A 26,456-nucleotide genomic window follows, 5' to 3' on the forward strand; every position below is an offset into this window, starting at 1 on the left:
CCAAACGTAAGGTAGGTAACTAGTGGGAAGCAGCCGCATAGCACAGGGAGATCAGCTAGGTGCTTTGTGACCACCTGGAGGGGTGGGATAGGGGAGGTGGGAGGGAGGGAGACGCAAGCGGGAAGAGATATGGGAACAAATGTATAACTGATTCACTTTGTTACAAAGCAGAAACTAACACACCATTGTAAAGCAATTATACCCCAATAAAGATGTTAAAAAAAAAAAGTCTGCACCATCTATTGCTACACCTCTATAAAATACAGCTATGGTAACATGAATGTCAAGTTAAATGTTTGGTTTTTCCATTCTCACTGCTAAAATGAAGCATAAGAACCTCAAATTAGGTTTGAATGTTTTAACAACTGAAATTTCAAGGGAGAACATACAAAAAAAATAGGGAAAATACGTTTATGTATTTCACCTTGTACCTCTCCTTCAACAACATCATGCCATATCAAAATTTATCTCTTTCATTCATCCCCAACTTGGATGTTATAAAGAATTGTACATGTTTTCTGAACCCACAAGTTTACAGTGTCAAATATTTGCTCTCCAGACTTCTACTGACAACATTAAATGGAGACCTCATGAAAACGTTAAGAACAACACATAGGCTCTAGTATTTGAGAAAAAGACAGATAGGCTTGACCCAGAGCTGCAGATCCAAGGAATAAAGGAGTTTCACTCACTGGTCCTGGCTGTGGCGTTTAGCATCTTATTGGGGTCTCCAGCCCTGAAGGTGAGTATCCCTCTGTCAGGTATCCTCCCCTCCATGTACTCCGGAGTTCCAGGACAGCTATGTATGGAAATGTGCCAGGAGAACAAAGGAATACAACATGGACCTCAGGAAGTGAGAAACCCAGCCACGTCTCCTCCTTTACCCTCATAAGCAGGACAAAAGGTCATTGCTTCAAAATTGGCTACTTTTTACATTTCTCAAATAGGGGTGTAGGAAGAATGAGCCTATGGGATCTTAGACTCTGTCCTCCAGAGACTTGGAAGAATGGACAGTGAAATTAAAAAAAAAAAAAGACTTTTAATATGCAGATTGTTGTGCTATAGAAGAACTTGGAAATTCACAAGCTGGGCTCTGTTTAGCTTTATATTTCTAAAGTGAACGTGTTTAATGCCAAGTTTTTAGCTCCGTGAAAGTGGTCCAAATCTGGCTCCCAATCAAATGACAGCCTGTGACAGCCTTTAAAATCATTGGTACATGAAAGTCAATTTTGAGACAGAAACCTCTAAATAATTACCTTCAGCTATAAATTCTCAGCAGAAATAATTCAATAATAAGACTCCAGCCTCAACGTCAACCTGCAGCCCAGTTGTGGTCAACAAATTCCAAACTGACTGAGGCCAGGACCACTGCTTCCCTTTACACAGACCTGTGGCCCTGATGGCAAAGACAGGCCGGCTTGGAGTTTAAAAGCAGAGATGGATGCAATGAAGATCTGTACTTAAAAACAGGAAAGGACTGCTTCACAAAATAATTTGTGAAATTCAATAGCCCAGTTTTATTTTTTTAAGTGAAGAATTCCGGTATCCATTCATGCCTTTCTCTGCATGGCTGTAACCCCTGTACAAAATATTTTAATCAGAATATATAACATAACATCATTCTTTTGGGATACTAACTTCCTAGCTTAGCTGTTACAAGCAAGAGGGCAGTGTGGTTTCACTTAATCCATATTTACAGCTGAGAATAACTCTGTTCCCCGCAACATATAAATGTAAGATGTTTTAGTTAGCCATCTAAACCGTACCAATTTCCTTAGAACTATTCTCCTAATTCTAGAGACTTTCAAGGCATGAAATAATCCTTATGTGATTTTTATTATATTCAAAGCTTCCAATTAGCTAAAAAAAAAAAAACCCATACAAGAGCACTAGAACAGTCCCAAGAAGCTAAGTGAGGGTCAGTTACTTCACACACCACCCTGCCTGTTTCCTCATCCCTGCTATAAAGTGCCCTTTTACTAAAAGAGCTGCCATTCATTCAACAAAATTCATTATTCACCTACCATGTGCCAGCAGCTCTGCTAGGGACACAATGGTGAAGACAGTCCCTGTTTTCAAAGAGCCTGTAGTTCAGTTAAGGCAAGAAAGTACAAATAAATAATTACAAAAACTGCAAAAGTAGAAGTGACAGGGACTTCCCTGGTGGCGCAATGGTTAAGACTCGCGCTCCCAATGCAGGGGGCTCAGGTTCGATCCCTGGTCAGAGAACTAGATCCCACATGCATGCTGCAACTAAGAGTTGCGTGCCGCAACTAAGGAGCCCTCAAGCCACAATTAAAACCCGGCGCAACCAAAAAAATAAATTAATTAAATAAATATTAAAAAAAAAAAGTAGAAGTGACACAGCCTAAGGGAACCCAGAGGATGGACCCCACTGCTGCGGATCTGGAGGGCATGATTAAGCATAGCTCCCTGGAGGAGATGAAGCTTGGGCTGAAGATGAGCAACAGGCCAATGAGTGTGTCTCAGCCTTTCCGACTTTATGGACAAGTAAAATTTCCCCTCCAAAAATCTAGAGAGACAACCTGGGGAAGCCAGCTTTTAATTCTGTCACTAAAGATACTTCAGACAAAATAACTTTTTACTACTACCAACACATTATAAAAGGACATTTTAACACAGAAATGAAGGGAGTACATAATTGCAGAGTAAAGAACATTCTTTCAGTTTAGATCATATAAATTGGCTTGATGAAAATCTTAGTACATTGCAGTTCTTTTCCACTTCAGTATATCATGGTAGACATTTTGTCACCAAGCACACCTGGTTCATAACATCTCACGAGGAACCTCTGAGTCAGATGAAAAGGGCAGTGAGGAAGAGGAGGGTGGGCAGAGTAGGGAGGATGCCGGATGGGCTACAAGGAGCTATTTCCCCCTCTCCAGGAAGATCGAAGGGGAGGACCAGAAAGACCCACACAAAAGGAAGTGCTGAGACGGCCAATGGATCAGAAAGGCCTTGGACAGCTCACGGAAGGGTGAGTGTATGCTCTACCCCTCCACTGGAAGTCAAAACAGAGACCAAGAAGCCAGCACACAAAAAAGCCCCATGGGATACACACGGACAGAGGCACCTAAAGACCAACCATGATGAGCTGCCTCTGCAGAGGCCAAGAGCTTGAAAGGAAGCACCTGGACCAGACGACCCTCACCCGTTGCTGTGATGTTATGATGCTATAACGCTCCTCCAGGATTAAGAACCATCCCAGGAGTGGGTGTACTGGGGAGGGCGGAAAACAATCCTTAAGAGAACAGCCTTGAAGAGGATGTTTGAACTGACCAAATTTAAATCCTGAAGTTAAGGGCTATGTTTAATCACTGGCATTTAAACACATGATGGGAAAGGCTCATCTTCAGGAATATGGAAGCACGCACCAGAGAATCTGTTCAGGCCAGAACACATCCTGCAGTCCTTCGGATTACTTAGGGATTCACCCACGTCAAACCAACGCATACTGTTTTGTACCAAGGGTATACTTTTCAGAAAGAAAATCAAAATAGAATTCTCTTTAAAGACGCTTTCCAAATAAAATGACAAGTATTGTGGAGTGAGGCTGACCTAATAGCTGAAAAAACTGTCTGAGGCTTTTGAGTGTCAGAAAGGCCTGAGACAGAAAATCCTGTGTAAACACAGTATTCATGGCACCGAGAAACTGACAAGTGGGAACTGCCTCTCCCTGACACATTGTCAAGTCCTACTTGTCCGCCCACAGTCAGCCAGTGTGTGGGGCCAGTATGGGGGAGCAGGCAGCTCCCTCTTCCACGGATAAGGACAACGGCAGGAGCGTGTAGCACTTGAAAGTCCTCCGAGTGTTCTCACAGTCACCCTCTCAGCTGACAGCCCAGTGGGACACACAGGTCCCATGACAGTCACCTCCTTCCCATCCCTCCACCCCTTCTGGACGTTAAACCTGATGTTTCCAGACATTTAGTACCTTGCCCAAGAAACAGTTAATAAATAGCAATGGATATTAAACTCAGTTCAAATGTGTACTCTTGATCTCTTTCCAAACTCGCCTTTTCACAGAAATAAAATCAACTAACATTTGGTAGCTCTATACAGCTACAGACCCACAGCTGCCTAGACACGGAGGGCAGGCATTACTCATGGAGAGTTCCCACATTTACTCGGTAACTGGGTTACCCACCTTGATCAAGCCAAAAATAATCTTGGCCTCATTTTCCTCATCTGTAAAAACTGAAATAACAGTAACATTCCATCCCATAGGATTAAGAGTTACATGAAATTTTTGGAAACTTTCTGACTCACACACAATTGTTAGCTGCTACTGTTATAATGGCAACAACCTTGTAAAGCAAGCGTTATTATAATCCTCACTTTACTGATGACCAAAGCCTAGCAACTTGCTCGCATGGTTGAAAGAACTTTCTGGGAGTGATGGACACGTTCTATACCTCGATTACTGTGTTGGTTACACAGGTGCATATTTGTCCAAACTCATAATTGTGTACTTAAGCTAAGCATATTTCAGGTTACTTAATTTTACTTCAATTAAAAAAAATTTTTTTCACAGATCACATGGCTAATAAACAGCACTGTGTATTCCAGAACACATCCATTAATTCAGGTTGGAACATAAAGATATTTTTCCTGGTTCTTGTTCTACTATCCACTTTCCAACTAATCCTTCCTACTCAACTGAAAACCTGAATGCCGACTATGCCCACTACCATTTTTGCCTGATCTCATGGACATCAAACCTGCTCTACTTATGCAGCTACATGTAAAAAAAAAAAAAAAAAAAAAAATGAAATTAGAACATTCTTTAACACCATACACAAAAATAAACTCAAAATGGATTAAAGACCTAAATGTAAGACCGGATACTATAAAACTCTTAAAGGAAAACATAGGCAGAACACTCTCTGATACAAATTGCAGCAAGACCTTTTTTGATCCACTTCCTAGAGTAATGGAAATAAAAACAAAAACAAGCAAATGGGGCCTAATTAAACTCAAAAGCTTTTGCAGAGCAAAGGAAACCATAAACAAAATGAAAAGACAACCCACAGATTGGAAGAAAATATTTGCAAACAATGAGACCGACAAGGGATTAGTCTCCAAAATTTACAAACATCTCATGCAGCTCAATATCAAAAAAGCAAACAACCCAATCAAAAAATGGGCAGAAGACCTAAAGAGACATTTCTCCAAAGAAGACATACAGATGGCCAAGAGGCACGTGAAAAGATCTCAACATCAGTAATTATTAGAGAAATGCAAATCAAAACTATAATGAGATATTACCTCACACCAGTCAGAATGGCCATCATCAAAAAATCTACGAATGCTGGAGAGGGTGTGGAGAAAAGGGAACCCTCCTACACTGTTGGTGGGAATGTAAACTGATACAGTCACTATGGAGAACAGTATGGAGGTTCCTTAAAAATCTAAAAATAGAGCTACCATATGATCCAGCAATCCCACTCTTGGCATATATCCAGAGAAAGAGAAAAACATGGTTCCAAAGGATACATGCACCCCAATGTTCATTGCAGCACTGTTTACAATAGCCAAGATATGGAAGCAACCTAAACGTCCATTGACAGATGAATGGATAAAGAAGATATGGTATACAATGGAATACTATTCAGCCATGAAATAATGTCATTTGCAGCAACATGGATGGACCTGGAGATCATCATACTAAGTGAAGTCAGTCGGACAGAGAAAGACAAATATCATATGATATCACTCATATGTGGAATCTAAAAAAAAAAAAAAGTGATACAAATGACTTTACAAAACAGAAACAGATTCAGACTTAGAGAATGAACTTATGGTTACCAGGGGGGAAGGGTGGAGGGAGGGATAGATTGGGAGTTTGGGATTGACATGTACTCACTGCTATATTTAAAATAAAATGCCTTTCCATGAGGGTGCGGGGAGAGATGTTTTTCCTGGTTCTTGTTCTATAATCTACATTCCAACTCACCCTTCCTACTCAACTGAAACCTTGAAGGCTGACTATGCCCACTACCACCTTTGATCTTATGGACATCAAACCTGCTCTACTTATGGAGATTTTTACATTTTACTGTAACATATTCACCTTGACCCTCCTAGAGGAGTAAGTCTCTGGCCATGACCCTATAGGGCACTACAGCTTCAGACCTAAACAGTCGCCTTGAAAAGCAGGTCAGCAGGATCATGTACCAGGTGCCTATAACCAAACCAACAGACCCCCAAGAATCTAAAATATTCTCTCTCAGTCTAAGTCAGCATTTCTTCAACATTTTTTGGGTCAACTAAATATAAAGCACTCTTCTAAGTATTCCTGATAAGGGAGGCAAACAAAATTAAATTCTTACTTTTGTGGATATTACATCATGCTGTAGATAATTTTCAGAATCCCATCAAAAAGTAAGCCTTTTCATGAAAATCAGTAAAAAGAATGAGTTAAAACAATAAGACAAAGTCTCAGGATAGTACTGAGACAACACAGAAGGGACTGTCTTTATGAAAGTAAAATCACTAAAACCTAACCACCATTTACACACAGTGCCTATCAAAGGCCACTGTCAAGCTTTGTACAACTGGGCTAAAGAAATGATTTGATGTAAAAACTGTGCATCCTTTTCATTTCTGAATTATGTACAGCTACTTAAAGAAATTATCCAAAAAATAGCCCAGGCTGTTTGAGGGAAATAAGACAGACCAGGTGCACAGGGTAGAGTTCAAAGCTAAAATAAAATCTTTTCCTGAAAGTGTTAAATGATCATGAACAGGGACATGTTTAGACTCTTTCAGACACTTGCCATATCCCTTCAAAATCCACTTGGCGAAAAGGAAATAATTTTCCATTTGAATCACTCCAAGACCAATTGAAAAATGTCACTGTGTGTGCGTGTGTGTGTCATTATGTGTGGGTGCAGTTACACAAGTCAACACCTCACATTTTATCTCGCAACCTTCATTAAACATCGACTTCCTGTAGCCTTTACTTGAGAATGATTATCTGTGTTGGGCTTTCCACTGGCCAATATGAGTGCCTGAACAGAAGGTCAATGTATGTACATATGTAACTCACAGGGGCAGCCCAAGAAGAGCCAACCTCCCTGAAGGGGCCTCCTTTCCAAGTCCTAACAGCAGACATTCCTTCGAAGTCACTTTGGTAATAAGAACTGTTGACCTTTAGGGCTAGAAACCATGGTTGATACCCAAGGCGTAACTGTGGTTTTATGGGACATTCTCTTCCCAGTTCTGGTTAACAACAGGCCTCACCTCCTATTTAAATTTCTACCTGGGATTAACTCCATCTGCCCAAGAATTACCTGCCTCTATGTAGCTTAAAATAAGGAAATAGGATTCAAAGCTTCCATAGGAAAAAAAAATGTTTCACAAAAATATTAGTCGCTATTCAACATGCATGACCCTGCATTACTATCTGTAAAATGGGTATACTTTACAATGTATTGTTGTATAATCAAATGATTCAGATGATCGTTCAAAGGAATCTAATTAGGTTCTTTTTGAAAAAGCAGTCTGAAAACTATAAATTCTTATAGAAATGTAATATACTGTTGTAATGATCTGTAACTGTCAATTTTCCATTTCTGCTACTAATCATAATGGCTTACAAGATTTAACATTCTGTTTTATGTTCTGGGGCTAGAAAATGGAAAAACAACAAACCATAATTCTAAGCTATGTCATCTGAAATTTTACATTTCCAAACTACCATGTGCCTTTGATCCCATTGCAGCAGCAATATGAAGAAAATCCTAGCAACAGTGATTTATTACTTCTTATGGCATTAGAAGTGGTCAAGTAACAGTATCATATTTGGAGTGGGGAATGGACCAGGAGGGAAGATCTCGGTCCTAGTCCTGGTTCCATAACTTACTCATCATAATACAAAACATTTATCCAAAGAGTTCTGCTTCTCAATTTCCTCATGTATAAAACAGAGCTCTCACAACCTGCCCTGTTTACCTCATAGGGCTGATGTGATAATTGAATGAAAACGTCCTTAATGTCGTACTTACAAGTTACTTTCCAAAAACATATGGTGTTGTTTTATTTCACTTTGTCCAAAAGATGAAAATTCAGCATTACCTCAATAATTATATATATTAATGGTAACATTTTAAAACCAAAACTCTTAAATATGAATGTTGTTGGACTAAGTTACAGGTTAAAAATTAGAACAGAGGATGGCAGTACTTTACAATCCACAAGCGCTTTACTGGTTCAAAGTGATGATTCAATTCTGAGAGCTTTTAGAATGTGCTGACAGCAAACTGGCAACATAATTTACAGATTTTAGCAAAGATGAAAGTATCTACTTTAATTAAAAAAAATACAGCTCAAATATAAAAACAAAAATCAGCAACTCCACTAAACACAAACTTCCAAGAAAACCAAGAGGTAACAAAGGTGGAGTTGAAGAATAAATAATGAATAATCTCAACTGGTAGTGGTATAAACCAATTCTTTTTAAGGAAGAGGAAAGTTATCAGGCTCCTGTTCCTGGAATTTAATTCCCTACAGAGAGCACCAGAGGATCCAAGCAACACCCCCAAAATTGAGTGGAGAAAATTAATGAAACTTCCTATCCATGAATAAGAAGAGGTTTAAAACAAGAAACAAAGGAAAATTATTAGCATTTATACCTTTCATATATTGGGCACTGTGGTAGAATAACTCCAGGAGACAGGTATTATCCCCACTGTCCTGAAGAGGCAGCTGGGCACAAAGGCATTGAATTAACTTATCCAAAGCCTCGAAGCTAACATTGAAGAGCTCAGACACGAACCCTATTTGGTCTAACTTCAAAGTCTGTGCGCTCTCTAGTACATCCTTGTGCCAAATGTTCTGGATACCAGTAACATTTTTTCCAGTTCTATAACACAGTATGCCCCCAAGGTTTCATAATGGACATCAGGGTGAGCAAAATCTAGCTCAAGGTTGAAATACCTCTATTTGTTTTATTATTCCAATTTTAATAAAAACAAGAGCAAGCAGAGACAAAAAAACAATAATCAGCCCTGGAGGCTTCCACATATACCATATAAGTAGAAAACAATTTTTATTTGATTATGTACCTATACAGTTATAAATTTTAAATGTTCAGCGTAACAAGATGTAACCAACATTTTCTAACATAATAGTCACAACTAAGAGAAAAAATGGTCACATCTGCAATATAAAATCACTTAAAGTATTTTTCATAAAAAGAGAAATGCAGGATTTTTCCCATCTCCATTCCCTTTTCATTGACTGGACCCATTCTTCTTACACTGGCATTAAAATGAATTAGTAAATCACTCTGCATAGTTGTCATTTAATATTTCCGTAAAGCCACATCAGAACTTTTTAAGCGTTAAACACAAAATTCAATACTTGAGAACTACATCAAATTCAATAACCAGCAATTCTAGTGAATCATCAAAAAGTTCTACAGAAACGCAAAACTACTCTGAAACAAATCATATTAAAGGTATTAAGAGAAACAATCCCAGACTGAAAATTCATCTAAATCCCCCTTTAAAATGTAAATACATATTTCCCCAGACAAGAAACAGCCCAAGTCTCTATTCACGAGAAACTGTCAACATGTGACTGTCTGCCTAAATGGAGAGCGGAATTAAATGATCACAAGTGGAGTTAATTCTGTACATTTGCACGTGGGTTTGCCAGATGTTCTGAGAATGGCACCTCATAATAAAACAGAATTATAACTGCAAAGGAATGGGAGCCTCATGCCTTCCAGCTCTATGGGACCCTAACTCCTAACGGTACTGTCTTCCAGAGGGACATGAAGTGACAGGCTGAGCTGCTTGCTGAGTGTATCACGGTGGATGGAGGGGAGAGGCACCAAGAGAGGACAAGGAGAAAAGTCGAGAAAAGCAGTGAGGAAATTAATATCTCAGGCTTAAAAGACCTCTAGTAGCTGTGACTAACTGAAGAAAGAATTTCAAACTTCCATGCCATCAGAGCTCAGAGCTCTAGATGATTTATTCCAGGCTACATCTGGTACGAATAATTATTCAAAGTACAATCTTACCCAGCATCGTAAGGTCTAAACCCTATCCTCAAGAAGCTCATAAGAAGTAATAAAAAGACATGGGAAAAAGTCACTAAAAAGCTTATCCAGAGAAAGTAAGTGAAACCACAGACTGTAGTGCTAAGTATCATTTGGTGAGAAGGAAAAGAATAAGAGTGATTAAGGATCAGAAGTCTTTAGATAACCAAAAATGTCAAAAAAAACTTTATGTCTACCAAAATTTGGTCAATGTAGTAAGCAGAATTTCCAATGTATGACACAATGGTAACGACTCAAGAGGATATGTCTAGTAACCTGGACACACTAACTGTCCCAAACTGCCCTTTTCCCAATGGCGGAGGCTCTTCTGGCTGACTCCTCTGAGAACTGAAGCAGTTTTCCTTTTTTTCCCCCATATCTACCCTGCACAGTCTTTGGCCCGTAGAACGTGCTCAAATCATGGTTTGAGGCAGATGAAAATCAAACTTAAGATTCCAACAGCAAGGACTGTTACTCATGCCTTTTATTCATCACTTAACATAAAAACATAATCCTCGGGCTACCCTGGTGGCGCAGTGGTTGAGAGTCTGCCTGCCGATGCAGGGGACACGGGTTCGTGCCCCGGTCCAGGAAGATCCCACATGCCGCGGAGCGGCTGGGCCCGTGAGCCATGGCCGCTGAGCCTGCGCGTCCGGAGCCTGTGCTCCGCAGTGGGAGAGGCCACAACAGTTAGATGCCCGCGTACAGCAAAAAAAAAAAAAAAAAAAAAAAAAAAATGGGGTCTAGATCGAAGACCAACAAAACAAGCATATTTTTCTTGGTTAATAAAAAAATTTACCCTCTGTAACCCATTTCTCCCATCTTTCTTACTCTCTCACCACCAAGACATCTGAAATCCTCATTTGAATTATAGACTATTAGGTTAGTAGAAGTGTGCAAACATGGTTCAACTCTATAATCTGCCCAGGAATAAGATGACTATAGTGTAGCAGTTTACTGTACAAGAAAAAAGACTTTTTATAGCACAGGGAGGTTTAACTGGTAGCTCTTCTGGTAAATACAACTCAATCAACTTGACACAGAGTTTGGGAAAAGGGGGTGAGTCCATGTGTGGATGTCATATCTTAGACTGCTTATATCTATACTGCCTTCTATTTTTGTTCCATGAAGCTAGACAAGGGAACTATGTTTTTAAAAGATGCAGTTTCAACTGGATATCATTAATTGTTACCAGCCATCAAGACCATCCACAAGACAAATATAAAAGGGAATTTCTCATTTGTCACTGAACACTGAACACATTATATGACCTGCTTATCTGAAATAAGATGAAGAAATATTGACTTTTCCTTCAGAATTGTGGTGTATGTAAATAATGCCCGAGTTAAATATTACCAAGTTTCTAATGCAGAAAAAGCATAGAAGATGAGTTAACAACCAACAGTCAAACGTGAACACTGCCATCAACATTAGTCATGCTATATGTTTATTCACACAAGAATATATTTTTTCACCTCTCCTTCCTACTCTTTTGATACGTGTGACTCTCTCCCAGAGGGGCTCCTTCCTCAGTGCCAACTGAGGACACAAAATGTCCTGAAATGTTTTGGTTAACTGCAGAAGATCAGGGTGATTATGAATGACTCGCCCTCAAACTAAACACTGATTTTCTTTTCTTTGCATTGAACTTAAATATAAATTGACAAGGCATGAATTAAAAGAATGATAAGGTAATTTAATGGCTTTAAAACCCTCTCTCCATGGCACCTTACCTAGAAGACCGATTCGTTCCTGGCTGTTTTCTTCCTAGTCTCGGCTCTTCCTTTTGCTGTGTGCACACAGTAAGGGGCTGGCCAGGCCTGCCCTTCAGCTCAGCACAGCTCTTACTGAAACGTGAAATCAGTACAATTTCAAACGAAATGACAATACCTGAAGAAATTTCCTCGCAACCACTCTGCCCTTTCTAGCTAGCTTGAGGAACTTATGGCCCACTCTTCATCTTCCTTCACTGCTCAAGAAGAATCTATTCAACCCTACTAAAGAGGTAAACGTTTCCTTAGAAGAAACTTTAACTGCCTTTAAAACTATCTGTAGTTTTACAAATTCAAAATGAAATAAAATTTTAGGTTAGACTACAGGCAGGATGTGTGGTTTTTCTTTTACTCATGTAAGTAATGTGTACACAAAAACATTTATTAATTTAGATCTGGGCCTACTCGCAAGACCTAAATACAGTTTATCTTTAAGTAAATACATTTTTACTTCTCTTCAGTATGGGACTTAAACACAAGGCTAAGGAAAACCTACTAGCTTTAATGAACAAACAAAGCTGTTTGGGAATCAGACTTGTATGCAAATATGTACTTCTAAAATGCTCGAAAGCTATTTACCTAAGTAAAATATCGCTAGGTTCAACCTTGTTTACACTCTAAATTTGTGGAGCAAACCATTTCTTCCTTGATTGTGTAAAAGTTAGACATCAGGGCAATCACAACTTGCAAAGTTACTTATGGTATATGAAAATGAAGTTTTATTGTATCTATCTACACAGTAAAGATTAGTCCCCAAATCTGTCATCCCCAAAATGGAAACGTCTTTTTCATCTGGAGCCAAGTGAACAAGAAAAAGTCATGCATTAATATCATGAATAACCACCCACACAGAAGAGTAATAACTGCTGATTTCAAAGAATACTGAGGTCATTTTAAAAAGGAAACTACCAGGGACTTCCCTAGCAGTCCAGTGGTTAGGTCTCCCGCTTCCACTGCAGGGGGCACGGATTTGATCCCTGGTCGAGGAACTAAGATCTCGAATGCTGCCTGATGCGGCCAAAAAAAAAAAAAAAAGGAAACTACCATTAGGGCAATCTTTTATAAAACTTGTTTAGAAGTAAATTGTTAGAAGTTGGCAAACTCAGTTCCTAGTTACATTGGACTGTCCCAAGCCAAGTGTAGAGAATCCTGATCAAAGCATGCTTTTCTGTACCACATTTCAGGCTGGCTAATGTCATGCCAAACCATTTAATCCTTCTTTTCCTGCAGGTCAGGATCACTCATTCTTGGTCACTCTTTATCTCCTGCGGCGGCCACAAGCCACTGCTGCCAGCTAAGTGCTGATGGTCACTTCCTCCTAGGTTCACCTACCTCCAGAGAGTCTGGGCCCATTTCTAAGTACCTCCAAACACACACCACATACCAACCTCATCTTCACAGCTCATATATGGGCCTATGGCTTATTGTTAGGCTCAAAAAGATGGGGAGGGAAAGGCAGGAACTCAGCCTCCTACGGAGAGTGCACTCTTAGTGAGGTCTTTAGACATCCTCAGGGTATATTTAAGCTTCCATGTATGGAAAGATAACCCAAGTTTGAGAAATCTGGAACGCTTTTTTTTTTCCCCCTTCAAATCAATAGTTTATGAGTATTGTTAAAAATTAATTTGGAAAACATTTTAAATTACATATACATCTTATCAGACATCAAGAAAAGACTCATACTGGTTCCTTAAAAAACTAAAAATAGAATTACCATATGACCCAGCAATCCCACTGCTGGGCATATACCCAGAGAAAACCATCATTCAAAAAGACACATGCATCTCAATGTTCATTGCAGCACTATTTACAATAGCCAGGTCATGGAAGCAACCTAAATGCCCATCGACACATGAATGGATAAAGAAGATGTGGCACATATATACAATGGAATACTACTCAACCATAAAAAGGAACGAAATTGGGTCATTTGTAGAGACATGGATGGATCTAGAGACTATCATACAGAATGAAGTAAGTCAGAAAGAGAAAAACAAATAACGTATATTAACGCATACATGTGGAACCTAGAAAAATGGTACAGATGAACCAGTTTGCAGGGCAGAAATAGAGACACAGATGTAGAGAACAAATGTATGGACACCAAGAGGGGAAAGTGGGGGGGTGGGATGAATTGAGAGATTGGGATTGACATGTATACAGTAATATGTATAAAATGGGTAACTAATAAGAACCTGCTGTATAAAAAAATAAATAAAATAAAACTTAAAAAAAAAAGAACTACCATACGGGGCTTCCCTGGTGGCGCAGTGGTTAAGAACCTGCCTGCCAACACAGGGGACACAGGTTCGAGCCCTGGTCCGGGAGGATTCCACATGCTGCGAAGCAACTAAGCTCGTGAGCCACAACTACTGAGCCTGCGCTCTAGAGCCTGCAAGCTACAACTACTGAGGCCCATGCGCCTGGAGCCCGTGCTCTGCGACAAGAGAAGCCACCACAACAAGAAGCCTGCGCACTGAAAACAAGAGTGGCTCCCGCTCGCCGCAACTAGAGAAAGCCTGTGCACAGCAACAAAGACCCAACACAGCCAAAAATAAATAAATAAAACAAACAAATTTATTAAAAAAAAAAAAGAACCACCGTACGACCCAGCAATCCCACTACTGGGCATATACCCTGAGAAAACCATCATTCAAAAAGAGTCATGTACCACAATGCTCATTGCAGCTCTATTTACAATAGCCAGGACATGGAAGCAACCTAAGTGTCCATCAACAGATGAATGGATAAAGAAGATGTGGCACATATATACAATGTAATATTACTCAGCCATAAAAAGAAATTAAATTGAGTTATCTGTAGTGAGGTGGATGGACCTAGAGTCTGTCATACAGAGTGAAGTAAGTCAGAAAGAGAAAAGCAAATACCGTATGCTAACACAAATATATGGAATCTAAAAAAAAAAAAAGGTTCTGAAAACCCTAGGGGCAGGACAGGAATAAAGACGCAGACTTAGAGAATGGACTTGAGGACACGGGGAGGGGGAAGGGTAAGCTGGGACGAAGAGAGTGGCATGGACATATATACACTACCAAATGTAAAATAGCTAGCGGGAAGCAGCTACTAGCACAGGGAGATCAGCTCGGTGCTTTGTGACCACTTAGAGGGGTGGGATAGGGAGGGTGGGAGGGAGACGCAAGAGGGAGGAAATATGGGGATGTTTGTATACATATAGCTGATTCACTTTGTTATACAGCAGAAACTAACACACCATTGTAAAGCAATTATACTGCAATAAAGATGTTCAAAAAAAATAGAGATGAGGATGGGTAAGGAAAAGAAAACGAAAGGTGTAGGAGTAACTCTGGTTACTTAAGAATATAGTTATCCTGTGTATAAATAGATAGTGAGTCTTTTGGTATCACTGGTTTGAATCAGCTGAAGACTGTTTTCTTCTTTTTCTTGAATGTCTATGTTGTGGTTGTTCAAAGGGGGGGGCATGTGAAATAAATAGTCATAATTCACAAGAAAAAAAAAAAAGACTCATATCAACAATTCAGTATGGGGCTTCCCTGCTGGAGCAGTGGTTACTGCTAGAAAAATGGTACAGATGAACTGGTTTGCAGGGCAGAAGTTGAGCCACAGATGTAGAGAACAAACGTATGCACACTAAGGGGGGAAAACCATGGTGGGGTGGGGATGGTGGTGTACTGAACTGGGCAATTGGGATTGACATGTATACACTAATGTGTATAAAACTGATGACTAATAAGAACCTGCAATATAAAAAAACAAACAAAAAAAAAACTAATACAAAACTTTCTTTGGGTTATTTGTATGGAAATATGTTAATATAAATGCTTCAGACATAACATGAAATTTCTAAAAATCTTATATGTTCTGGTATAATGTTATAAGTCATAATTCTAGTTATTACTTTAAAATGTATATCTCAGAAATAACTAAATTTCCTTGTCAATTGCATTATTATGAACTTTCATCAAAACTTTAACCCTGGTCATTTTTAAGTCTTTTGTCATTTACAGACAGTTCTGGGTGTACTCTGATGCTTTTGCAAAAATGTTCCTATAAAAGGGTTTCAGCTTCAAGGAATTCATGGAAAAGACTCTGACAAGTACAGGTTTCTGATAACTGACTATACTGCTGAATGAATAAACATTTTCAGAAGTCTAATGGAAAACTGATGAATTCATAAAAGTGCTAACAAAAGATCAAGATGAAAAAAAAATTACATGGGACTGAGTGAACTGATGAGGATGATTATAATTTTTGTGACTTTCTGTTTGAATAAAAAACAAAATCCCACAAGGACTCAGAGGCAAAAAATATACAAATCAATTTTCACTGCAAAGTAAAGGAGCTGTTACAGTGGAGGATTGTCAATATTATGACGTAGTATGAGTGTGTTTCGTGTTTGGTAATTGCAATCATTGTTGCTTTTATTGTGGTCATCCATTTGCAATGCTTGGTGTCGGTTTATTTATCTCTTGTAAAAATAAAATACAGTGTGTGTGTGTGGAAAAAAAAAAAAAGAATCCGCCTGCCAATGCAGGGGACACGGGTTTGAGCCCTGGTCCAGGAAGATCCCACATGCTGCAGAGCAACTAAGCCCGTGTGCCACAACTACGGAGCCTGCGCTCTAGAGCCTGTGAGCCACAACTACTGAGCCCGCATGCTGCAACTACTGAAGCTGGCGCGCCTAGAACCCATGCTGCCCCAAGAAAAGCCCCCGCAATGAGAAGCCCACACGCATCAACCAAGAGCAGCCCTGGCTAGCCGCAACTAGAGAAAGCCCGCACACAGCAACGAAGACCCAACACAGCCAAAAAATAAAAAATAAAATAAATTTTTTAAAAAGTGTTAACATTTTTAAAAAAACAATTCAGTATGAAACTACAATAATGAATAGAAAAAGAAGAATTGTGACAAGATAATACTATAAATGAACTACTGAAGATAAATGGATTGTGAGCCCAGTTTACATAATCACAGAACAGATCTGAAAGCTCATTCCCTGGGATTTAAAACTTTCTTCTCAGATTTCAAAGAATGTTGTTCCTAATGTTACATACCATGCACAATTATCTCTCATCAACAGAGCAATCTGTTTTGCAACAGTCTCTACTCCAAGACAGGGAGATTCTCCTAATGGATTTGAAAAAAATCCAATTCAGAATTCTGGAGAATTCTTGTAAAAGTTATCTTGTGCCACTGTCATACATCATTCTTGGGCTATGATTCAGAAGAGTTAAAATTTTTGTTTTCGAGAAAGTCAACAGATTTGGCTACATTAAAGTACAGAACTTCTATAAGTCAAAACTACTATAAACATGTGCTAAGTGTTTGTCTTTATAAAACAAAGACAAAATTGGAGGGGGGCGAATATCTGCACGACGAAAGGCAAAAGTTTACTATCAAAGGCTCTTATGAATTACTAGAAACATACTAGTATCTCCAGGAGAAAAACTGGGCACTACATTCAATTAAAAGGGAATAAAAATGGAAAATAACTAGAGATTTTTTATATTCAACATCATTTGGAATCAAAAAAATGAAATTTAAATATTGAGATAGCACTGTTCACCTATAAGGCTGGCAATAATTATTTTTCCTTTGCAGGATGAGTCTCCATATTAACAAAATACAGTAACACAAGTACTCTCATAGAATGGGAACTGGTGGGAACAAACTTTGGTAAAACATTTTTTTTTTGGAAGCAGTGGTCACTCTGTATCAATAGATCTTTGAGCCATCAACTGTATTCCACAGGACTCCACCCTAAGGAAATACAGGAGATATATAAAGTTTTATAAAGGATATTTGTTGCATCAGTATATATTTAATAATAGTAATTGGAAATAAATGAAAAGTTCAGCTATAAGGAAATGGTTAAATAAATTGTTACATCTATACAGTGTAGTATTATGTAGCCACTAATATTATGTAGAACTGTAATGACATGGGAAGTTTCTCATGATATGTTAAGCAGAAAAGAAAACATCATGCAACACTATTAACTACAGTTATAGTTTTATATAAACTATATACTGTAATAAGTAAATCTGCTATAGTTAGCAAGTATAAAGAAAATACTGTGGGACTTCCCTGGTGGTGTAGTGGTTAAGAATCCACCTGCCAATGTAGGGGACACGGGTTCGAGCCCTGATCCAGGATGATCCCACAGGCCGCGGAGCAACTAAGCCTGTGCGCCACAACTACTGAGCCTGTGCTCTAGAGCCTAACTTTCCTTAGGGAATTTTGTACTTGAGGGGAGAAAAAAAAAAATCAATAAAAGCACTTTATACATTGTAAAGCATTATACAAACAGGACATCATTGGTTCAATTTAAATTGCCCATCATTTCCTGCCCTAATTATCCCTGAAAAATAGGTTTGCCTACAGAACTGCAATTCCAACTATGCAATTCCTTTCAGGGTTAACCACACACTGTTTTCTAAGTGTATCTAAACTCCCTAAGGAGGTCATAGGTTCCCAGGAAGGAGCTACTCTCATTTTTTTTAATTCCCATGCCTCCTAGATGGTCTGCCTCTTTCCCTCCAGGCTCACCCTCCAGCGCAAGGGCTCAAGGTTTAATGTGAAGATGATTGAATTCCTATCACCTGGCAAAACACAAATGCTTTCATCTCCCGTTTCGCCTAAGACTTTATTCAAACAAAGAAAACAAAACACACTGGATTTCTTAGTACACTGACTACTTGAAACAAATAGTAGTTAATGGGGCATGTGAAACTTTTGCAGGCTAAATGAAGAATTAATCTCTCCATTCTTACTCCAAAATAAATTAGTCCAAGTCAGAATCAATAAATAACTTAGTAGAAAAGAGTTTATGTCTGACAAAAAAAAAAAAAGGACAGATTTATTTAAGGTAGGTAAACACCTAATTCCACTAATTACTGTAGTCAATCAGGTGACCTTAGTTAAGAGTGCATTTTTCTAAAGAGCTACAAAAGCACATGTGAACCGCAGGAAGTAATAAGACACAGGCGAGAGGACCTTGGGAATTGCAGCAACCTCATTAATGCCATCTTTTCAGCCCTGATTGCTTATGCTGAGAATGGGCCCAAGCGAACCGCCCGGCAGGAAGACTGAGTGCCAGGCCCAGGGGGGTCCGGACGGGCCCAGGCGGGTCAAGTGTCTGGTGGGCGGCTTCCGGCTGCGGGCTTGTCAGTCTGCGTAACTAACTCTAAAGTAAACGCCTTCGGTCACTTTCAAGGTGACAGCTACGTAATCCGCATCCGTCCCTTCCGCACGAGCTGCGCTGCTCCCCCCTCCTCCCCGCCGTGAGACCAGCCCTCCACAGCCTCCCCATCTTTCCCCCAACTTTGGCACCCAAGGTCCCAGTATACCCGCCCCCTCCCTCGGAGCCAGTCCGGCACCCTGTGACGGTCGCGTTCAGGGCGTCCGCTCTCCACACTCTCCCGAGATTCCCCACTGCGCACCGGCTGGGCAATCGACGCAACTCCGCACTTACCCGCAGCGCCTCGAGCCAACCCCGAGCCAACCCCGAGCCCCCGGGGAGCCGGGAGACCAGCACTCCGAGCCCGGGCGCCCTTTGGACCCTCGGCGGAGTCGCGCCAGGCCCACCCGGGAGGCCCGGGTGCCACCAGTGCCCAGCGGGCAGCGCCTGCACCTGGGGACCCACGACTTGTCGCCAACTCCCGCCCCCACCAGCCGCTGCAACTGCCAGGCGGGAACCCGGAGTCCGGGGCGCCCCAGCCTCCCCGCCTCTCCGGCCGCCGGGGGTGGAGCCAGGGCTGGGAGCTCGGGAAACTTGTAAATGGCAAAACTCGGCCCCCTCTGCCCCCCACGCCCGCCGCCGCCCCTTCCAGGCGGCCCCAGCCTGCGCCTCGCAGCTGGAGACAAAGGCCAGGCGGCAGCCAAGGGCGCTGCGCCCCAAGAAACTTGAAAGACGCGTGGGGCTGTACCTCGAGACACCGGCCCTGGAGGCTCCCGCCGCGCTCCGCTCCGCTCGGCTGGGCTCCGCTCCGCAGGTAGGCGGGCCTGGCCCGCCCGCCAGCTCCCTCCCTCCTCTCGCGCTCCCGGGTCCCAATCCCGGAGCCGCGCGCGCTCCCGGGCTAAGTGCCGACCCGCCCCACGCCTGCGGCGTCTGTTCCTGGACGCGATGCACCTGTTGCCACGCAAGACGCGGCGCCCCGGGCTGCTGCCTGCGCACCTGGTAGAAGCGCAGGTCGGAGACCACAGAGGCCCGAGACCCCACAGGTCCGAAACCACGCAGGTCCCCGCGGGCGACCGGGGCTCAGCCGTGCCCGGAGCTGGGGCCCCAAACCTGGCCTGCTGCCGAGTGGATCTTGCCTCCTACTCCCCCTCTTGCCACCTGTGTTTTCCATGCCAGCTCCCTGGCTTCCCGCTCGGCATGGGGCAGGGCCGCGAGGGGAGGACAGGGTGGGGATAGGGAGTGGGAAGGTGGCAGAATTATCTGGGTGGAGGTTTGCAAGGAACCAGCAGTGATTGTCTCTTCAGAGTGTCTGACTCCCGCTCTGTACTATCTTCGTGCTTTTAAGAGGTTTACCAGCAAACACCTATTAAAGGTTAAAGCCATGAGCTCCAGCTGTTAGATCTTCGAATAAAAAGTGGAAAGGAGGGCTTCCCTGGTGGCGCAGTGGTTGAGAGTCCGCCTGCCAATGCAGGGGACACCGGGTTCGTGCCCTGGTCCGGGAAGATCTCACATGCCGCGGAGCGGCTGGGCCCGTGAGCCATGGCCGCTGAGCCTGCGCGTCCGGAGCCTGTGCTCCGCAACGGGAGAGGCCACAACAGTGAGAGGCCCGCGCACCGCGAAAAAAAAAAAAAAAAGTGGACGCGGGAAGAGATATGGGAATATATGTATGTATATAACTGATTCATTTTGTTGTGAAGCTGAAGCTAACATACCATTGTAAAGCAATTATACTCCAATAAAGATGTTAAAAAAAAAAAGCAATCCTTAAAAAAAAAAAAAAAAAAAAAAAAAAAAAGTGGAAAGGAGACTAGAACACCAGGGGCAGAAACGAAGCCCGACCCACTTTTCTCTAAACACAAATTACGTCCTTTTTGCTAAACTGAACAAATTTCAACCATAGCTGTCTATTTGGCCCATAAAATATTTTCATCTATCGGCATATTTTTAATACCAAGCTTTTCCAAAGGGGCTAGTCCACCTACGAGGGATGTAACATTATTGAACCATTAAATGTCGGGGAACTTGAGTCGAAATTTTTTTTAAATGTTTAATTACCTGGTTTGGATTTGCCAAAAGATTTTTAAGAGAAGTAAGTTTTTTTCTGAGAGTTAAGCTGAGGATACTGTAATTGACAAGTTTTCTATACTATCAATATCAGATCAACTAACAGATGTAGTGCCATTTACTGTTATAAAGCCTTTTCATGTGCACAGTGTTCCATTAGTTCTTCAGCAAGATCCAGTGGTATATAGGTCAGATTATTACCTCCATTTTTCAAGTGAGGAAATGGAAGCTCATAAAGGTGAAGCGATTTGCTCAAGGTCACACAGCTAGTGAGGGGCAAGCACAAACCCAGCTAACCTAACTCCTAATCTTTTAATTCCATTACATGATGACAGTCCTTTGTGATTATTTTTAAAGTGGTACAGCATTAAACACCTTTGAATGGTTCTCTCTTATGCAAAAGCACCAAAAAAAACCCAAAATAAAACAAAGCACTGACAGTGTTTCTGCAAGTCACCAGGCAAATATGCTACTTAGCAACATGCCTCCTCCCTAAGCAGAATAACTGGGGTGTTAAACATACCATTTAATCTTTATAACCCTCATGTGACCCAGGTGACTTGGTCCAACCCCCCACAGTTCTATTGTGTGGCTTAGTTATATCTATAAATATAGAACCTGTTTTACTTCATTTTTCCATGGTATAGATTGAAGGGAAAAAACAAACAAAACCTTCTCCTAAGTACTTAGAATCAGCTTTTGGGGCCATTGGGGAATCTGAAACTTAGCTTCTAATTGCATCCACATAAAAACAGAAGTTACCTTCTAGGGACATCATCTGGGACGCTGTCAAGGCAAATATGCTTGAAATGGGGCCTGCTGACTTTTTTCCATCTCAGTTCTGGGCATGTTGCCATGTTCTTGATCTCTGAACTCTAATGTTGACCTGCTACAGACTCCAGGAACAATACTAAGGGTGATAATAACCCCACATAACTTTGTGGTCCTTTGTCCTAAAAAAAAAAAAAAAAGTTAGCATTTTTTTTCTCCATTAGAAAACTGCAAATTAAAACTATACTGAGAAACCATTTTTTCACTGCTCAGATTAACAAAGATTAGAAAGTTTAATAACCACTGTGTGTTGACAGAAGTGTGGAGAAACAAGTAGTCACAATGCAGATTATGAATGTAAATTAGAAAGATCTCTGTCAAGGGCAATTCACAATACCTTACAAAATTAAAGGCACATATCCTTTGAGCCAGTAAGTCTACCTATAAGAATTTATCTTACAACACACATGAGAAATGGCAGGTGTATATAAGCTTGTCCATTTCAGCATTTTTAATAACAAAAGAGTTTTTAAAGTACATTCATTAATAAAAGACTGGTAAATTATGATATAGCCAGAAAATGACATCCTATGAAGGCTTAAAAAAAATGAATGAGAAGGCTCTTTGAACTTTCATGAAATGATCTCCAAAATACATTATGTGCACAAATTTTTAAATGCAAAACAATTATGTAATAGTACGTTATTTTCTATTAAAAAGGGGAAATTGTATACAGTTGTTTGTTTGTAGAAGCATAATATGTCTCTGAAAAGATAGACCAGAAACTGATAAGATTGGTTGCTTCTTGGGAAGGGAGCTAGACAACTGGAAGGCAGGGTTTGAAGATAAACTGAACTAGACATAATTTTGTATTTTCTGAATTTTGAACCATGTAAATAATAGTACCCATTCTAAAACTTAAAATTTTTCACCACCTCAGGTTTTGCCATCAGGAATGGCTCATATTCCCTCCCTACTAATTTCACTTAGAGATAAAATAAATGATCAAATTTCTCATGCATGAATGGGGGAAAAAAGCAAAATGCTCAATAGATGCTTTCAAACTATTTGTTCTCTAGTTTATCTAAAAAGGAAAACTTTAGTACATAAAGTTCTAACATGCTGTGATTATGGTGAAAATGATGAGTTAGCAAATACCTTAGAATTTTATTAACATTGACGTCTCCCTGGGGTAGAGCTTCCAGCTAATTTTCCCAAAGTCACATTCAATCAGAAATGGAAAAAGGATTCCAGCCTTAATTCCCAAGAGGGAAACTCTAGTACCATTGATTTGAGTAGGGAGGAAGTAATTCCATGGGAATTCCATGGAGTCATTTATTTTATTCCCAAACTTGATCTCTTTTTAAAAATTTGGTATTAATTTATATTTACTTATACCACCACTTCACTGAACGAGGGATTTGAACAACTCACAAAGACAGGCGCAGTAAAATTTTTAAATAAATATTTATAAGTATAAAATAGAATCCAAGGAAAAGCACACAGGTAAGGGTAAACATGCCACTGAGTAACAAGTGAGTAAACCAGTGAGCTTCTTGGTAGCCAAGTGCCCCAGCCAGTTACATAATCACCATTTTTCAAAAGGGACTGATAGTTCCTCAGTGGAAGCAAAGCTTTTCCTAGCACTGAATTCAAAGAAAAATTTTTCTCACTCATGTTTCCAATCAAGACTACTGAATGGAAAACAACAATATATTGTTGATAATACTGTAAGGAACTTTATATGGTTATTTTTTTATAGTGACTTTGAATAAAACCCAAAGTATAATAAAACTCAACTTAAAGATATTTACCCAATCAGGGACCAGGCCAATGTCAATCAAACCTTTTAACAGCCTACTGCGATCAAGGATTGACTGTAAATAGATGTGCATGGATAGCAGTTCCTTCATATATGCTTCAGAAAATCAAATATGCTCACAGTCAAATTCTAACATCTCCACACATCCCTCACCTCAGAGATAGACATAGTTGCTTTATACAACATTCCAGAAATTTTCTAGTTGGCCACTTGATAAAGAATTATTGGAAGTGATAGAGACCCAGAATGCTGGAATTCTGTGGTACTGTGGATGACTTTTTTCCTATCTTTGTTAAGAGAAAAATGTACATTACAAATTGCCACATGACTTTGGTTACTTGTATCCCAAGATGATGACACATGCATGGTCAAATGTGTACACTGACCAGCTGTAGCAGTGATTGCACAACAAGAAAACAGCATCAGAGCAGCGAATGGTCTTGATTTATTTACAAATAATTCTTGGCTTCCTAAGTATCCATTTTTCTTCTTAATGGACTTGGAGATTCAAGTGGACGCTTCTCTCAATGTTCCGGAAGGTGACTCTCAGAGTAGGGTTGTTCTTGGGTAGAAGTCTGCAGATTAATAAGTATCTCAAGAAAGAAAAAAGTTTCTTGTTAAGTCCAGAGCAGTAGCAATAATAAGGAAATATAGCTTTCTCTTATCAAAATGACATGAGAACATCCGAGAAATTTTCCATCCTCCCATAACATGGAAGGCATCTTCAATGGTCCTTTTATTCCATTTATAGACTCTGTAGAAGGAATCATTCTTATAGCATGATGCTAAAATTATTTTAGCTCACACACAAACAAGGGGTTCTGTAATTCTGCTTTTGACCACTTCATGTTAGGAAGAAATTAAAAAATATATAGCACCATCAGTTTGTTATGAAACCATTTTGAAAATGTTTACTTTGACTGCTTAAAATGTCATGACTAAAGAAACTACTGTTCTTCATAATCTGCTCTTGACAAACATAACTGTGTCACACTTGGACCTGGTTAGCCTTTGCTCTGATCTGACAGAGTCTTCCCTTAAAAAGTGGATGTATTTTCAATTTCAAAGTATTTACTGCTTCATGACAAATATAGTAAGTATGTAGCTCTGAAGTCTCATATCTTTGAGACTATCACAGTCTACTTGGACTTTTTGAATTTGCTTTTAATTTATGCCTCTGGCCTTATGCTCTTGGCCAAATGCAAACCCTTAGAGAGCTGGGGGCAGCCTTCCAACTCACCTCTGTTTCCCTTGGGCCTTTCTAATTGATCAGTGATCACCTAAAAAGAGTGCAAAGCGTGCAAACCATGGAGCTTAATGGGTTCAGTGTTGCTTCATTGTGACCGATACCCTGTGTCCAGGCCTCACCTACTGATTGATTTTTGCTTCAATTCTTTTGCACCTTTTGGTCTTGATTCAGAGTTCCTGATCCATACTTGACACTGAGATCTCCCTCCTTGCAAATGATATGCAGTCAAGTGGGCCTAGTGCTCTAAGTTCTAACAAATGTTTGAAAATCATAATGATGTCGGAACAGCCCTATACTCAATGAACAACAGACATCAGCCCTCATGCTGTTACATAAGCGTTCCTCAAAATATAATCACCTTTCTAAACATAGGCTGGCAATTCAGGAAACAGCCACTGGAAATATTAGCATCATTATTTTATCCATACAGTGTACTCACTAGCATCATGTGGGCCTAAGTCTCATTGCCCTGTGCCAACATTGTCAAGTCAGCACCTGGTTAGTTACCAGAAAGTAAGACAATCTTAACTTTGGGTTTCTAGGACATTGAGAAGTCAGGTTGATAATCCAGGGTGGTAATGTAACACCACCAAAGATTTATCTATTTTGGATAAGTATATTTCTGATCTCTTTTTGAGTACCTACAAAATTATGGTTAATTTTCCCTAATTTACAATCCAAATATCATATATATATATATGTATATATACATATATATATATGTATACACACGTATATATATATATGTGTTTGTTATTTAACCCAGGGAAAAAAAATTTATTGTCCGCAAATCTTAAATAGGAGAATAAATCTACTACAAACAACAAAAAATACCACTGGGACTTCCGTGGCTGTTCAGTGATTAAGACTCTGTGCTTCCACTGCAGGGAACACTGGTTCAATCCCTGGTCAGGGAACTGAGCTCCCACACGCCATGCGGCATGGATAAAAAATAAAAATACCATTATCCCTCCAAAACCGAGGACAAAACTGGACTTAGTTTTGACACCTAGATATGTTTTAATTGATTTGACCTGTTGAGATCTGTGTCTCTTCTATAAAATTAGTTCCTTAGATCTCATGGGATTGTTGTGAGGACAAAATATAGGATATTATTATTCGTGTACTTACGATTTTCGTGTGAGCTCATGTTTGGAATTGGATATCACTCATTTCCCTTCCCACTGGCCTGTGAACTTGAGGCTAAGGAAAGACTTACCTTCCCCAACACCATTCCTTGTTTAAATGATGTTTATTTTATACTGAGTATGCATGCCTAACATTTATTTATTTATAAATTATATATGGCATTAGAGTACCGATATATACACAATAAGCTACACACAAAAATAGAAAAGGATAAGATTTAAAAATAGACAAGATAGATCCCAGTCTGAAAAGATGTCCTTACATATACAATAAAGAAATCAAAATATTTTCTTTCAAAAAAAAATAGGCAGATAGCTAGATAAAAGTTCTCATGTTTTCTTTCCATACCCCACGAAGTACCCTCTGGTGCCAAGAAACAA

General features: G+C 40.1%; 2 protein-coding genes across 2 annotated transcripts in view; one reads left to right on the top strand and one right to left on the bottom strand.

Annotated features, from left to right (window-relative positions):
* The window catches only part of MTUS1 (microtubule associated scaffold protein 1), a 160,007-nt gene extending 140,148 nt beyond the window's left edge, over positions 1–19,859 (bottom strand). Inside the window, 1 exon segment of the mRNA XM_060136618.1 lies at positions 19,770–19,859. The gene's annotated coding sequence lies outside the window, so the exon portion shown is untranslated.
* Positions 2,386–20,872, top strand: LOC132512804 (basic proline-rich protein-like). The gene is made up of 3 exons (XM_060136722.1): positions 2,386–2,511; positions 19,065–20,655; positions 20,818–20,872. The coding sequence occupies exons 1-2, from the start codon at positions 2,386–2,388 to the stop codon at positions 20,022–20,024; spliced, it is 1,086 nt and encodes a 361-aa protein (XP_059992705.1). The 3' UTR covers positions 20,025–20,655; positions 20,818–20,872.
* Positions 20,873–26,456: the final 5,584 nt, after the last annotated feature.

The sequence above is a fragment of the Lagenorhynchus albirostris genome, chromosome 21 (genome assembly GCF_949774975.1).
Source record: "Lagenorhynchus albirostris chromosome 21, mLagAlb1.1, whole genome shotgun sequence".
Taxonomy (NCBI): Eukaryota; Metazoa; Chordata; class Mammalia; order Artiodactyla; family Delphinidae; genus Lagenorhynchus; species Lagenorhynchus albirostris.

Coding starts and splice junctions, on each gene's coding strand:
- LOC132512804 (XM_060136722.1), top strand. CDS start 2,386: ATGGACCCCACTGCTGCGGATCTGGAGGGCATGATTAAGCATAGCTCC. Junction 2,512..19,064: donor CTTTCCGACTTTATGGACAA/GTAAAATTTCCC, acceptor TCAAGGTGACAG/CTACGTAATCCGCATCCGTC.